The sequence below is a fragment of the Chroicocephalus ridibundus genome, chromosome 11 (genome assembly GCF_963924245.1).
Source record: "Chroicocephalus ridibundus chromosome 11, bChrRid1.1, whole genome shotgun sequence".
In the NCBI taxonomy this organism is placed as follows: domain Eukaryota; kingdom Metazoa; phylum Chordata; class Aves; order Charadriiformes; family Laridae; genus Chroicocephalus; species Chroicocephalus ridibundus.
In genome coordinates, this window is record NC_086294.1 from 18,730,447 (window position 1) to 18,747,055 (window position 16,609).

At 46.6% G+C, this 16,609-nt stretch overlaps 1 protein-coding gene across 2 annotated transcripts in view; it reads right to left on the reverse strand.

Annotated features, from left to right (window-relative positions):
- GLRA1 (glycine receptor alpha 1) overlaps positions 1 to 16,609 on the reverse strand; it is a 38,995-nt gene that overhangs the window by 9,324 nt on the left and 13,062 nt on the right. For both annotated transcript variants that reach the window (XM_063349475.1, XM_063349474.1), the window contains exons 2-4: positions 13,869 to 13,999; positions 9,859 to 9,926; positions 908 to 1,131 (exon numbers count right to left, since the gene is read on the reverse strand). In XM_063349475.1, the coding sequence (XP_063205545.1) occupies positions 908 to 1,131; positions 9,859 to 9,926; positions 13,869 to 13,999 (423 nt within the window). The remainder of the gene's footprint in view (positions 1 to 907; positions 1,132 to 9,858; positions 9,927 to 13,868; positions 14,000 to 16,609) is intronic.

The window sequence follows — 16,609 nt, forward strand, 5'->3', positions numbered from 1 at the left end:
GACCCAGTATTCCCACTCTGTGCTCCTGCAAACCCATCTGGAAAAGGACTCTGTGCCGCATGCACTGCCAAGTTGCTGGTGGCAGTTTTACTACCTGCCTTTTTTTAGAAATTAAGAATTGTGAGGTTTCCACACTCAGCCAGCATGCATGGCAATTCTCTTACGATTTTGGCCATCAGAGATCCAGTCTTTGGACTGGAACAACCTTGAAGTTTGATGGAGCCTGTCTATATTGCAGCATTAAGCTGTTTGTTTCCCTTTTTACAGCTCCATGCTGCTTTTTCTTCCCCATGGCTGCCACTGGGAGCTGCAGTGTGAGATGGGGTGTGCGTACCTCAGGCAAATTTACATTATACATGAGGTGAAGAAGTCCTAAAGATAGAGTTAAACTTGCCCTCTTTAAGCCCATGAAGTTTGATCTTGATTTCATTGCTTTAAATAAAGAGTGGATGGGGTTGGAAGTGACGTGAGGGCGGGGGTTTTGACTGATTTCCTGTGGGAAATTCGGTGCAATTAGTTCAGCTTCACTGATGGATTCTCAGATCTAGCTATAAAGGGATAAATGGGAAGAGTTATGCTGAGACAAACCCATGGAGCTCTACTTAGAAGTTTCCCTAGTTTTTTGTCAGGAAATGCTGCAGCTTTCAAAAGATGGTTTTCATGGGTTTCTGCTAGTTTTTGCATCGTACAGCTAGTATAATATTTCACATAGTACAGCTAGTATAATATCTCAAGTAATTTTACATCAGGGATGTTAAGGAATCTACTCCCACATTAAAAAAGCTTCGATTTCTTTTACCCAAGGGCAAGCTCAAAGTCTTCACTTTCTCATTTTAGGCTTGAACAGTGTGAGTTTAGCTCTGCCCTCCCCTGCCTCGGTGGAGCTCTTCCCATTGAGTCACCTCACCTGATGCTGTAGAGGACATTGCCGTTTCTGGAGATCCTCAGAAGCTTGTTGTCTGTGGTGATTTCATGGAAATGGGCCCCTTTCTCATTAGCGAAGAACAAGTCAGGCTTCCAGATGGAGTCCAGCATAGAGGGGTCCAGGTCCAGAGAGTCGTCAGGGTATTCGTTGTACGCCAGCCGTGGGTCGTTCCATTGCTGTCGCAGGAAGATGTTCACCCTGTAATCCTGCACGGTGTAAGCAGGGAGCAGAGAAAGGCAGTTAGTGCTCGAAGCAGGCTGAAAGCGCTGAGAACTGGGGAGCACGTTCTAAAACCATTCTCAAAACCAAACCATGTCTAGGCCTACGTTCCCAAGGTGTGACAAGCTTTTTTGGCGTTATTTCTCAAGGAACTGTTGTTATTTTTAGCTCTGTAGCTTACAGCGATCTCATAGCACGAGCAGCTGCCTGTCCTTACGTCCCTCCGTCACAGCAATTGTCAGCTGTGTGTGAAGTGTCAAGACCACTAGTCTGAGCCCCGGGGCCGGAGGAGCGATGTTCAGTTGTGGAGGTTGTAAGGGCTGGTGTCAGCGGGACGACAGTTGCAGAGGATTAAGGGGGAAAGGACATTAAAGCCAACTTCCTTCCGGTGTTGAATCATCCCCTGTTGTGACTATCTATGGTTCCTCCAGACTTGTAAAAAAGAAAAGGCACAGTGAGACAGGCAGCCCACGGAAGGGATATTCCCTGTGCGCCCGCTAATATAAGGGTGGCTCACGTGAACTGATGGGAACAGCTGCCCTTGGTAGGAGTATGTGAACAGGGGAGGGATGTGCATGAAGTCGGCTCTCCTAATCCTAAGGGAGCGTTCAGGGTTCCCCTCGCTCATGTCAAAATGCCATCAATGCTACAGAGTTTTTAGGATGGCTGTTTTCTTTAATTGAAGCTAGTCCCCCAGCACTATGCAAAATTACGTCTGCCTCATAACCATGTGTCTACAGCTCCCCCGAGCTCCCCAGGCCAAGGCTGGCTGCTGAGGTCGAGCTCAGACGCTCTCCTGGACGATTAAAGGCAGTTTCTGTTCTCTCTGTCTGACCGAGAGCTTTCCAGGGTGATCTGCGTGCCCCTTTTCTGCTGAATTTCACACAAGAAAGTGAGCCAACAAATTGAAACGGAGAGAGGACGTGCCAGCTATCAGGAGAGGGATAAAAGCTCCATGTCCATAAATTAATTGACATTTTCTAAGTATAGAGGCAGACTGCGTCTGAAGAGCAGCACGTAATAAACCAATTTCACTGCCCTGGCCCAAACGAATAGTTGCTGTCATGATTAAGGGTTTCGTCGGTGCCTTTCTAATACTAATGTCCTTTGAAGACTTTTATTAAGAGACAGTTACTGGAGGGTATCTGACGTGCTTGCTGGTATCTAATACCTGCTGCAGGCACTAGGACCTTTCTTTCAGTGAGACTGCTTGGCACCTGTGAGGGGATCTCCCTGACTCTGCCATCAGGTCTGCTCTTTCCACCTGGAGAACACAAAGCTCTAGAGTTGAAGGGTGCATGCGGAGCGGAGTCTTTCTGTTGTTGCTGCCTCCAGTGCTCACTTGACTATGAGCCTACAGCCTCTCGCCCAGGAGAACATGACTCGAGTGGAGTTCAGTCGCGCAGGAGGCTTTGGAGAGGATTGTATCTCGGGTGCTTTGTGGTTTTGGATGGGGCAGTTCATAGCCAAGCCCATGGTCTAGAATCTGTTTCAAGCCACTTAGCGCCATCTGCATCCTCGGAGCACAGAAGCTGCTAATGACATTAATGATTGTGACAACAGCAAATGGACCAAGAACATGATGCTAAAAGGAGCACGCTTCTGAGCATGAAAAAGAGTTGCAACACTCGCTCCTTCTGCCGATACTCCGAATGTCACCTTCGCAAGTCCTAGCAGGTCCCTCTGACTCAATTATTCATCTCTGTTGACCGTGTATAATGTGTCTTGAGAAGATGTGAGTAGCTGTGGACAGCTGGGACCCAGGGCCTTAGCACAGGGCCAGCCGATCACACAAACATGGAAAAGGCCAGCAACCCTGAACCTCCGCTTCCCGTGGCACGCAGCAGCTCCCCGAACAACTTGTATACTTTCAGTTCTCCCTTTTCTGCGTGTAAAGATCTGCAGCCATTGCAGTCAGGGGAAATCAATGTCACTGACCTAATAGGTAGAAAGCAAAAGGTTGTTTTGCTTATTCAGCTAGAAATAAGCTGGATGCTAGCAGGTCAGCTCCAACAGGGGGCTTATGTCATGTACAACACAAATTAAACTCATGTTTGGAAGAAACTTTAGTGTTAGCTGCCCAGAAGTGTTCTCAGCCTGATGGAGTGTTGGAAGGGGGGTGGAAATGGAGCCAATCTCCCTGCAACAGCCCGTGTTGCCACAGATAAGCTTTGTTGCTGGAATAAAATCACCGCTTGGGCTCCAAAACTTGCCAAAAGGAAAGGGAGGGTGAGAAGAGAGATGCAGCGTGGTTTACGTCACCACCCCAGCAGGCGCAAGAACCCATAGACAGAATGACTGCCGTAGTCTTCATCACCACGATGAGGGATCTTGGAAATTAACTTCTCACGGTAGGTGGCGGTGAGAGGGCCCCTCCTAACGCATCTCCAGAGACCAAGTGTCCTGTACTCATGTCCTCCGTGGGAGCAGGCCAGGGACATGCCGTGGGTGTGTGGTGTGAGACTGCGCTACCTCCCTCCAGGGGGTGTCCAGCAGCGTGGTGAGCGTGCTGTTCTTTGTGCTCCTCCTTCGGAGACGAGGGTTTGCAGTGGATATTTTTTGTTTTGGAATATAGACACACGCACATTTATGTTGTGATGGAAGAAAGGCAAGGCCAAAACAAATATAATAAATGCACTGAATGCATTTGTCTGGCTTTGCCATTTTACGGTGTTAGGTTTTTACCTGTCTGTGTGTGTGTGTTTATGAAGCTCTTCCTTCTCCGTGGGTTTATTCCACAGTCCTGGCCTGGCCACTGAGAACGGTTGTTTCCTCCCAGATGCCTTTTTCTTTGCATTGCACTGTAATATTGAAGGTGCTGAGCAGCCTTTTAGATTTCTTGTGGCCAGGCTTATTTGAACATAAATGCAAAATCAAGCACTGTGACTTCAACGTGGACAATGACACTGCCTGAGGTGCCGGCAGGAGGCACAGAGAGCAAATGGGGTATGTCTGTGGCTGTGACATAGCCCAAGATAGAGGTTACAGTATTCTATACCAGATAAAGGATCCTGGGTGTCAAAAGCTTTGTGCCTAGGCATTGGAGTCAAGCTGCGAGGCGATGAGCCGAACAACGCTTGTTCGTTTGCTACCTGGAGATATACAGCGTTTCTCCTGGATGCTGCTGTGTGAGATCTTAATTAACGTCACCAAGAAGTCCACAGTTATTCCTCAATGGTGGGCAGAATGGACCAATTTCTGATGTGAACTTTCAAGGAAAAAAAAAATAAAATGTTTTTACTGGGGCTGCAAACTCAGCAAAAAAAAATCTCTTTCTCCATACACTTCTTATCACTTGAGCTCCTCATTTGTGTTGCCAATCACATCCAGACATTGATTACCTTGTGCAGCCTGTTCTTCTGACTGGCTTGGGAGTGGAGAGCAGCAACCCTGCGTTGTGAAGGCATTCGGGAGCTTTGCAATTTGGCACAAAGGCATTTTACTCCCAAGGGGGAACTGAAACAGGGCAGGAAGAACATAACTGAAATGATCAAAGTAGTTCAATTTGATAATGCTGAAACGAAATTCTGCTTAGTGGCCTCTCAAGGAGACAAGGAAAGGGAAGATCATTTCAGACTGTTCCTTCCCAAGATACCACAGTCTTGGCATCTGGTGATGAGCGAGCTGATGAAAGCAGTGGCAGGCTGGAGGTACTGCTGGGAAGAAGGGATGGAGGCTGTCAGGAAACTCAATAGGTTTCAGCCCCTGACTCAGGGGTTCTGTCAGATCAGCCTCTGCACTGGACGGTTCGGTGAGAGACTTCACTTTGATAGGTTTACATTTCACTGATGGAAAAAAGCCAGAGCAGAGACTGAACTCCCTCAGGAGGGGATTCTGTTATCCCACCTGGACGGCAGAGCACAAGGGGCTTTATTGACACGGAGTTCATTCTCTACAAAGGGAATTAACAAATATTTTTAAGGCTACTCGCCCTGCAAAGGAGCACTACAACTGGCTGATTGCAAAAAAAAAATTAAACACACTGTGAGCAGACCTTGAAAGGGTTAATAAGGGGCCTTGTTATGTTGCCACAGCTGTAGCCAAGTAGCCAAATTGAAGCCTGGTGTGAAAGCCACAGCTGGGCCAAGGAGGGAAGGTGCTGTGAACAGTAGTTGTGTTGGAGGTGCTGCTGAGGACGAAGTCTACTGCTTGAGGAAGGTAGGCATCTGGTGAGAGCAGTATCCTGGTGCTTAATATGTCTGGGATTTTTGCTCTGGAACCCAAAGAAGAAAGTTTTTCTGGGCCCCTACAAAAGGAGGGGAAAGCCCAGCCTGGATGAGGCTTTGAGCAACTTGGTCTAGTGGGAGGTGTCCCTGCCCATGGCAGGGGGGTTGGAACTAGATGATTTTTAAGGTTCCTTCTAACCCTGACCCATTCTATGGCTCTATGAAAGCATATCCTTCTGGGCTAAGGATGGGGCTGCTGGGGTTGGGGTAGGCAGTAGCCACTATCCTGGATTTTTGGGCTTAGGAATTGAGTAGTGAGGTCTTGTTCTTCAGCTTGGATTTGTGTCCTTGTATTTGAGTTGTATAGTCCAATTTCATCCCTTTTTTTTTTTTTTTTAAAATTTATTTATTCCCTCCTCTAATCAGTGCGAAGAAAAACTGCGCCCACAGAGATGGATGAAACACTGCAGGTCTAATATTAAAACTGCAGCAGACCGTGAGGTGTTGTGAAAACCTTTTCATTTTGTGTTGTGTGACTTTGTTACATGCTTATCATCTCTGTGGGACTGATGGTTGCTTTTAAGAATGACTGACTGCAGCAAATAGAGCTCAAAACCTAGCCTTTGCTACAGGCTTTGTGCTTTGATACTGAAGTCTTTTGCTGACCTTGGGGTGAGTGGGCCCAGTATTAAATGTGACCCATACGCTTCATCAGTCATATTTGCTATCTGCTGCACGGTGGCTTGTGAGGCTGGAGTGAATTGCTCAGTCTGTTTTGCAGGATGGTTTCTTATCTCGTTGAAAAGCTCATGTACAGATGTCTCTGAACGAGTATTTAACATTTGGACATTTGCAGCCCCCGGCTTCTCCTGTCCTTAGGAGATGCTGGGAAACCGATTGTGGTGTGTTGCAGCTGGCTGGAAGGTTACGTTTGGTTTGCTCTTTTCAGATGGCATAACTATGGCATGAAATCAGCAGAATTAAATTTGCATCTATATATACTGTACCTAGGGGAGCCTGTGCTGGCTGCCTTGTGGTTTTGTTTCTTTCACACACTCTCGCTTGCTGCGTGTGGGTCTTTTTTAAAACATGGGACTAGGAGTGGTCATCTTGAGTACTGAGTCCAGCTCCAAGCAACTCTAGGTGATGATATAAAAAAATAAATATTCTCCATGTGCCTTCGCTGTATACCACATGCTCCTAACTGCCTAAGTCAGTCAGAGATCCATAAATCTGCAGTTTCCATTGGAAGAAAGATCAAGGGCATTGCTTAATTCCAAGTTTACTGTTATAGCAGGAAATCTGTTAGATGAAATGCTCGGATAATCCTACCGGTTGTCTCATGCTACAGGGAAAAGCCAAAGCTGGTGCAGTTTATTCACTTAAAAGCAAGATGCTGTTCCCTAGGTGCTTGACTTCTGTTTCATTTTGAATGAAGAATATGTAGCTTTGCTATAGATTTCCCACTCTGGTATGGCTGGGGGAAGGTGCTTATGCTTTTGAAGAGCAAAAAGGGATTTATCATCTTGTGGTTGGGAGTGGGAGTTGTCTGGTGTTTTTAATAAAAATAAGTGGATAGAGTGGATGCACTTGCGTTTGTCCTGTGGAATCCCTTGCTGTTAGATGTGCTATTGCAGTAATGCTTTGGGACAGAAGGAAGCTGCCTGAATTTGTCTGGCTGTTGTAGTTGGTAACGTCTTTCTCCTTGAAGCACTTGCTGGGTTCACAGGGACGTGTTCCCAACCGCGGGTTGCCTTGTCCTCGGAGCTGATTACAAGTGAGGCTGATGGACATAATCCGTGAGCCGCAATCTAACATAAATGTCCAATCAGTTATGTGTACTACTAGAGGCTTTTATGTTGGGTTTCCAGTTCTGTGGGATGCTTAAAGGAGTTTACTTCCCTTGCTGTAAGTCAGCTCTGCTTTGGGGAATTCGATCTGGTGGATGACTACTTCCCCCCCCCTTCCCTCTATCCTTGCAACAGTTCTCAGGTCTCCACTTGCCTTGTTCATTTTGAACCTTTGTGGGGCAAATATCAGCTTTCTGCCTGCTCTGAGAAGTCTGTGCCTTCTCTTGGCCCCAGCTCATCATCCTCCCTTCTGAGGTTTGTAGAGCCAAGTGGCTGCATCAAATGCCTGTTTTGTTCTATTTTCCTGTACTTCTTCCTCTTCCACTACTTTCCATGACACCTCAAGCTGTGAGTGACCATTCATGTCCAGCTTCTCTAATCCTCTGCACGGCGACCTTGTGATTTATGCTGATTGGTGAGATTCAGGCAGCGTAGGTTTAAATAAACTTAATAAACTTAAATGGTAGCAGTGGCATTTTCTGTAGGAACTAACAGCCCCTCTATGGAGATATTTTATTGCCTTCTCTAATTGCATGCGTGGTATCCATAAAAACCTGTGACTCTTCTCCTGCAGGTAGTATTGCAGTAGGAACCCGAGGTAAGATGATGTAGTGCTCCGAACCTGAACCTGGCCAGGCTTAGGGTGCCTAACGATTAAGGCTTAAACGATAATGTTTCTCTTTTCGTGCAGTGAAGCAGCTTAGGGAGCGTTACCGTCATCAGTCCCAGGGGTCAATGACAGACTACTACTTTCTTTATGGTAAAATGTTGAATTGCCTTTTTCCCCACGTGGGTATTTGATCACTGGTTTGAATTCAAAGTAGTCAGGTCTGTCTCAAAATCCCTTCACGACAGGACCTTCTGCCCTTCCCAGAAACTGTGGAGGGGAGTTGACGCCGCCTATTTGACCTGCTGCGTCCTCAAAAAGTAGGGAGAGACTGGCTTCTCTGCAGAGGAAATCCCAAAGACTGCTCTAACTTGCTGGGCTCTCATTTTTAGGTGTTTCAGTACCTGTGTCGCTTGTGTTCTCATCAGCGTTTACAAGCAGAACGGCTGTCCCCGAAGAAGTGCATTATATGAGGTTGTGTGCAGTGCTGCGTCAGCCTGACATCTGGGCTAGCTTGTCGGAGCTGGCTCGGGTATTTCTAGACAAAGCAATGTGCCCGGAGGGTGTTCTTGGGTTCCCATGGGAATTTTTTCTATGGAAGATAGACTATGAAATGAGTGACATCTGGAGAGGATAGCAAGTCCCTGCAGCGTGTCTTGGAGGTGAACTGCATCTCTCTCATGCTAGTCTATGCTAATGTTATGGAGCATCCTTCTGACAGGGATCCTGTGGCATCTTGGCATGACTGCTCCGATGCATCTCGTCATGTAGGACAGATATATTGAAAACCATGTCATTGTAACGCGCTCTGTACGCTGCGCAGGGATCCCTTGTGGGCCTGCCCTCTCCCTTGCACTCCGTGGATTGTCTCCGCTGGATTGCGTAGGAGCACAGTATTTACTGCCTGCCGTGCTAAAGGAAGTATCCAGTAAAATAGTACATTAGGAACACATGTGTATTTTGGTTCTAGTTCTTTCTCTTCTCCTTTACATACAGATGAACCAATGAATACACACTTTCTCTATGAACTCTGACAAATTCTGCAACCCATCTATGTGTTTCTTTGTGCTTGGACATGGTAACAATTTTTTTTTTTTACGCTACTAGAACTGAAGTGCCCCCGACCCCAAACATTTCCAGAAGAATGGTATAAACAGTAGTGTCAGAAGAGATTTGTAAGCCCAGGTATATGTCTGCTGATCTCCTCTGACAGTGGTGTGCGTTGCGAGTAACTTGTTAAAGTCAATGGGTGTGATCTGTATGTAAAACCTATAACATCCTGCCTGAATTTACAAAACACCCGAAGCTGGAGCCTTGCATTCTTCATTCAACATCTTTCTAGAAAAAGGATTACCAGAGAGTAATTAAATGCCACATTTCTGGATTAGCTTTAATTAGCACAGAGGTGAGGCACTGTACCTCCAGAGTTTTCCTTTGCTGTTCACTGATTATGTCACAACCGATCTTTAATAGTTTTCAGATGGAGCAATTATCTCCTCTTCTAGCAATTCTATGCTCCCAGCGTCTTGCCAATTAGATACAGCCTTTAGCCATATTCACTAATTTTGTCTGAAGTGAGCCTTAACTTGCAAATATTGGGTTTGATTTTTTTTATTAAAAATTATTGTCTAGCAGAAATACACTTCCAAGAAAATAATCGTCTAGTGTTTCTCTAAATCTTTAGAAATCTGAACTTGAACGCAGACTGAATTTGAGTTCAGCTTCACTTAAAGCGTGGATTCAAACTTCTGGACTTATATCCACTTAAACACAAAGTGCCTGCAACTGTCTCTGAGCTTGGAGCCTTAGGCAAGTCTTCGGAAAAGACTACTTGTTTCTTTTTGTGACCCTTATACTTTGCCTGTACAGTATTTTCATAGAGATGCAGATAGAGACTGCGTGACATTCAACTACAGGTCGTACGAGTTCTTGTATGTTGACCATTAATTTACTCAAACCTAGTTAAATCTTGGGAACACAGAGACAATGTTTTCCTCTGGTCATGCTAAAGAGGAGGGTGATGCCGCGTTTGCTGGGAGCGCAATGAGGCTGAGCCAGTAGCTGAACAGCTGTGCTGTGATTTTTACTTACCATAGTCGTTTCTGCAATCGAACCAAAGCTGTTGATGAAAATGTTGCAGCTGACATTCACTGGTGGCCCTGCATGACAAATACAGATTGGAACAGCAGTTCACCGTGTGCTTATAAGACAAAGTGTTTCCGCTCCGTAGTACTAAAACCTGTGGGGGGAACAGGGTGACTGAGGGGTGAGCGTGGGAATAAGGTCTGGTCTTGGTTCTGGTGCCAGTTTGACATCAGACAATGCTCTTGCTTTGCTTCTGTTCCCGGGTTGGGCGAGTGTTTATGTATCCCTTTTGTGAACTGTTTTGATGAAAAGGAATAGATGACGGGCAGGGCAGCTTCCTAGACATCTCGGCATTGCTATATGGGTGCCAAGCTCACCTTGAACATCATAGCAACGTATCCCAGAAAAGAGCTGAGAGACTGTTGACAGTCCCTCTTGTTTAGAGCTCTGTACTTTTAAAATGCTCATTTAAAGCGTCTGAATGTTTCTGAAGTGGGACCACGCGCTCCCTACAGAGCCGGTGCAGCAGATCAGGGATCAGGCCGGGTAAAGGAGCAAGTACCCCAGGTGGTAATGGTGGTGTCTGCTAAGGCTCACAGCTGGACAGGAGACTTCAGGGCTCTGCCAGGGGAAATTCTCTGACTGTCCTGTCTTGGGAGAGGGTAATCCCAGACTTTAGGCCATACCTCTCCTGGGCTTTACTTGCCTTCAGACCGAAGCTTTGCTTATCCTTAGCCATATTAGAGAAGTTAAGGGGCCATGAATGAGGGGAGTGAGGATTAAGTGATGAAAAGATTGTAGTTAGAGGCCACGGGGGACAGTCTGTTCGTGTGGTACTGGTGCCCAAAGGTATCAGTATGACTGGAAGCGGACCATATTATTTCTTGGCAAATCCGAGGTGGAAATGTTGCGTTTGCGCCGAGGGAGATGCCAAGAGCTGCAGTTCAGCACAACGCAAAAATCTGGAGAATGTTTGGGAACCAGAGCCGCATCTGGTGCCTGGCAAACCAGTGGCGTGCCCACATACAATGAGAGGATTTCTGCTGAGCCTTAAGGGGAGGGGACAAGCAAAAGGGGGCTCCCAAAGGACCTGCTACTGGTGCTGCCCGTGTGTGGTGGGGAAAGGCAGCCCAGGCAGAAAGCAGAGGAACCTCCCCAGGAACCGAGGTGCCCCTTTAACACTGGGGAGATTAACCTCGCATCCTCCCTGTGGCAGATGCTTCTGGGGACGTGAGATCTGTGGAAGAGTGGATTTTTAGATTATTTTCCCCATCCTTCATGGAGAGGAGGACGGTGTCTGCATTTCAAACACTGCCTGATGGCTCGGCCTCGCTGAGGGAATGGTGTTTGCCCGTTAAGGCCACATCTGCAGTCTGGCAGCTGCTGCAAGACGAAATACTCGGGGGGGGAGGAGGGGGAAGGAATGGCTTTAACAAGAGGCTTGTGCCTCTAATCGGTGCAAACTTCCTCCTGTGTGGAAATTAATGGAATTTCCTGATTACTAAGTAACATTTGGAGCTTGGCTTGCTCCTTTTCACTTCCCTTTCCTCCTCTCGTGCTTCAGCCTCTTCTGAAACTTTCCCTGTCCTCTGCGGGAGTAGAACTGCAGCCACGTAACAGCAATGCTCTCTATGGCTGGGATCTTCTTGGTACGAGTCCCAGACAATCCAAGCAGGCTGCTCTCTCACCAGCTCCCAGGCAGCCCTTTGCCAGCACAGCAGCAGCTCACGTACTGTTTAGTCTGTGCAGTTCTTCCTCCAGGCCATTAAACGCAGGCGGGGCTAAAATATCAGGTACAAAATGGGGTCTGTCTTTTTTTTTTCCTCCCCCCGTTTCACCAACCCCTGTTATTGAACAGGCTTGTGAAGTTTACCCAGCAGCTGAAAGCACACATTTCATCATGCTTTAGCACTTGATTTATCCCTTCTGTAGCGCTCCTGTGGAGCTCAGGTGTAATGGTTTTCTTCTCTGGATCCATCCCGTGTACCATATGGAAGGTCCACGTGCATGACACTTCCCTTCCCAAAGGGCACAGTGTAAGAAAAGATGCTGAGCTGACCTCCCGGATGACTGCAGGCGGACCGTGCCTCTGACGTGGATGGAAGGTTTTGGTCCTGCTCTTTCTGATCCTGTGCTGGTGCGCTCCAGTGAAGCTGAGTGTGGGATGAGCTGGTCCCAGCACACACGAAGACGACTCTCTCCTTGGGGCAGCCCAGCTCTTGCCGAGACACTGCGCTCTTCTCATTGTGTCCAAGGGGAGTTGTGAGCAGTTTGTAGGATTTTTTTTTTTTTATTTATTTTTCTTAAGCTTGTGTGAGGCTCTAGAAACTTCCCTGCCTGCCACTGAAAAGTGCCACCTCTGCAGTGGGATGCAACTGCGAGGGAATATCGTTTTCCAGCAGCAGGGTTAAGGGTACAGCCTGGGTGACGGGTCCCTTGTCCCACACCTGCTGGGGCCAGCTCTGTCCCTGCCTGGGTTACTGACTTCAGCCTCCTTCCTAAAGCAAAGTCCAAATGCATCTTCCTTGTTCTCAGAATGTGAATCCCCGGTTAAGTCCAGACTTTACAGCATTTATGGAAAAGCCGCAGTCTTCTTTTTGTTAATCTTCCCCTCCCCAAAAATCAATCCGATACGGATCTTTGATATTATTTTCATTTAGATCTAAGCCATTAAAATGCCCTTATGAGTTACAGCAGTTAATTTAAATGACATGCTTTGAGAGCTACAACCCCAAGCTCTGTAAAACACCTCCTATGCCTCCCATGTAAATTGGAGCCTGATTTATGTGTGGGAGGCTAAGCCAGCAAAACTGCCCTGTGGGGAAGGTGTAGTTCATTGAAACAAAACTGAAATTAAATTATCTCAAATAAAAATGCAATACCGCTGCCTTCAGCAGGAAGATAATGTATACATTTCATTAAATATTAAAGTTTAATTTCTTTTGTGTGTGTGCATAATTTAGTGGTAGGCAGGTTTACAGGGTGGGGTTTTTTTAACTCTTTGTGATTTGGATAAAAACACATTGTGTTCTGTTGCCTAGTTGATTTCTAGGACATAAGCTTCCCATGTATCTTTGGATTTAAAAGCCCAGGATTGAGCTTATTGCTTGAAGCTGGATGGCAGGTGCTGTCACCGTGATTAATGGGTCCTGGGAGCCCCATGTTAGAGTTGCCAGAGAATCCTGGGGTGAGGAGGAATTGGTGGTAGGAAACAAAAGAAGTGAATGAAGGGAGCATTGAAGAGGGGGGGGACAGCGGCTGGGAGGGGGAAGGTCCCACTTCATCTCTGGGTATGAGTCAAGGGCAAATAGCTCTGGGAAAATGAGCTCAGTTAAAAAGAAAACAAACCAAAAAAACTCCACAAAACCTACCCTTGTTAAAGCGGTGTTTCACGGAGCGACGAGAGAGGTTCTGTTGCCCCTTTCAGGGACTGCTTCAAGGCTGGTTGGCTGCTGGTGAGTATAGGGTGAACTGGGGAAGTCGGGTGTGAAACGCAGCTGTTGGGGTGGGGCTGCGCTGGGCAGCGGTGCGAGAGCCCCCCCATGATGGGGGACAGCGATGGGTCAGAGCTGCCCCTGGCATCTCCCTGAATTCCTCTGGAGCTGGTGGGAGAGACTCCTCCTGGCTTCAGTGGGTGTAAGGGGGGAGTGTTCCCTGCTATTAGAAGGTGCTGTGGGCAATGGCTTAGGGGAAAAAGTTGAAGTTTTTCCTCCTAATCTGCGAGAGGTTCAGTTCCCTGCTGGTCACCGTTTGGTTTGGCAGGATCCCTGATCCCTATGTTGAAGTGTTTCCTGCATGTAAAGTTATGAGGTTGTTTCCGTTCTGAGGGGAAATCAGATGCCTTTCCAGACATCTGCAAAGCATCCATGTGCCAAAGCTCTCATTATCATACATATTTCATATGAATATAAAGGTGGTTCGTATTCCACACGCAGTGGGGGAGGCATTCGTGAGGACTGCATGCATTTTTCAGTCCCCAAATGAAACAAAGCCATAAAAGCAGGGGTTTTGCTTACCTTTAAAATTTGGCCTGATCCTGGCATCGTATCCTGAAGTTCGCCCCATCAACTTATCCAAGAAATCGGAAGGAGACATGGGTTTGGGGGCAGATCGTGCTGCTGCTTCAGCTTCTTTGGAGGCTGCCAGGCTGAGTAGAAAGAAAGAAGAGATTTTAGTGTATGTCCCATACCGGGGAGTGCTTGGGGTCCAGAAACCAAACAGTCAGCATCTCATTCCCGCTGCGAGACAGGATGGGTGCCCGTGTGAATGCCTAATGAGGCTGGTCTCTGCTAATTTGTTTGCCCAGCCCAAACATCTCTGAATACAGAATCCCAGCTGCCACCAAAGTAGAAGAGAGATGAAGAGTGGAGAAAATCCTTTTGTGAGTTTAGGTATAGCTCCTTGGCATGCCACTAAATTACAAATGTGAACTCTGGCACCGAGCTCCCCAGGAAAAATACACTCTGAGATTAGCCCTGGGCAGCAATTACTGCTTAATTACATGGCAAATAGCAAGGAGCATATTGGTACTCTGACAGCCTAATTTTCCAAAAGGCAGGTAGGATCAGAGCAATCTGGAATTTGAGGCTTAAATGAGTGTCATGTGATTGTACAGCTCCTGCAGCGCCTCCGGGACTGTAGGGGATGGATGTGTTTTTGCTTCCCGCTTGCTGGTCAGTCCAGCATTCGCTATTGGTACCTGCAATGCAGGGGTCTGAGGTCAATACAGCAACACAGACTCTGGAGCGGGAGGTGTCTGGAGTGTGATCCTGAAATGATACTTGTGTTGGGCTGAGGATGAAAGGAAATGAAATCTTTTGGGGACCTGTGTGGCCTCTGGGGCAGAAAGAGTGAAATTACCAATTTATCTGTAGAAGACAAGCATCGTAGGCTGGCAATGTTCTTTCCGACTCCATGAGAGTCTGCAAGATCTGCAGGGTGATGATTTGGGCTTAGGAAGTCTCTGTTGTTGCCATCTACACAGGAACAAGCGACCCTTGATGCTAAGCGCTCATTCTCAACTTTGCAGGAAGTTTTGACCTCCAAGACAGTAATAGATACTATTCAGTTCCTTCCCTATGGTTATACGGCTTCTCCTCAAACACAGATCTGTTCCCAGGCTGAAAGTGTGGTGTAAAATTGCCTACACTAGCAGAAAAAGAAAAAAAACCAACCACCACACACACAAAGAAAAAAACCAAACCTAAACCCCATAGGTGACATGCAATGTGCTTAGGGCAAGAACAGTCTCTGCCTGTGGGTTCAGATGCCTGATGCTGATTGAAGCCTACAGGCAGTATTGCAATGCAAATATATAATGAGCCAAAGCAAGCTGCTCGGGAGGAAGTTAGGCTCATTGCTTCACCCTTTACAAACCTCCTGAATTTTTTAAAGTACAAAGACTGTGTGGGAACTGTGGGAAGGCACTGTGGCTGAGCAGCTGAGAGGCCTGAGCATGTTTACAACAGGCACAAGATATTTAGCTACATATGTCTTCACAAATGACACCATGGATTCATAGAATGATATAATGGTTTGGGTTGCAAGGGACCTTGAAGACACAAATGTTATCTAGACAAGGTCTTGACAAGAGCATCTTGAACCACCAAGTTCCCTGGGACTTTAGCAATAGGCAGGATTCAAAAGAGCTCGGGTGCTATAATTTCAAAATCAGGAGTTTCTAGTAACCTGTATTTGCATTGACTCTCTTCTCTAGTGTTAGCAGTGGTGACTTGCCAAGCCTTGGATTTCAATCCTGCAAACTCACAACTGCAGTCTGGCTTCTTCTGCAAGCTGCAACTGAATTCGGGTTCTCTGATTGCCAGGTTTTTAAGCGTTAAAATGGTTTAATTTCTGCAGTGAAGAGAGGAGATAAATTCCTGATCGCTTCCAGTGAGAATCTAAAACTAGGCTTTCGTTCACTCTATATATTCACAATCCACTCCCACACTGGACCTTATCTGAACTGGCGGGTGCACGCTCATGCTTGGAGGTGATCTGGCAAAGTGTGGATCTAGCTTTGACTATAGCCACGTGCCACCTCTTGTCTCGTCCCCATCTCTCCTCTGAGAAACTGTGTAAAGCCAAACCAGTGTGTTTCAGGAGTAAATGGGCTTGTGGAATGGGTGAGGGGTTTTATTTATTTATTTATTAGAAGGAAAACAACAGGGTGCAATTGATTTGCAAACTCAGAGGAAGAAAGCTGGGAGTGGGAGGACAATCAATACTGGGCTCCACTACTGCATTCCAATAGAGCGTCTGCATGGCAATGAGTCTAGAGAAAAGATTTCAATTAAGCAGCAAATGACTTGGTAACCAAAGACTCCAGCCACTTCAGCAGTAAGATGCCAGATAGTGCAATACACTGATTTCTTCTCATTAACTGGACTGGAGGAAGTATATGCAAGTGGAAAAGTGTGTGTGTGGTGGGGGAGGGGGCCTGGAAAGGGGAAGAGGCAATACAAATCTAATCAGCTTTAAGTCCAAAAAGATAATTAGAAACTGCAATTCCCCTGGCATTCATTTTAAAAAATGATGTGAAAAAGCACAGAAATCAGTGTTCAGGTTTCCCGTAAATTCAGTGCGAAAGCCCATGCTGAATATGTTCATTCCAATGAGTGAGTCTGCTGGTATTTCTTGGGTGCCATTTTTTTTTTTTAATCTTTCTGCTTCAAAGTTGCAAGTAAATGAATTTAACGGGCTCAGTTCCTACCTGAACTATGTATCATAGTTCATACCTGTACATACCTGAAGTATG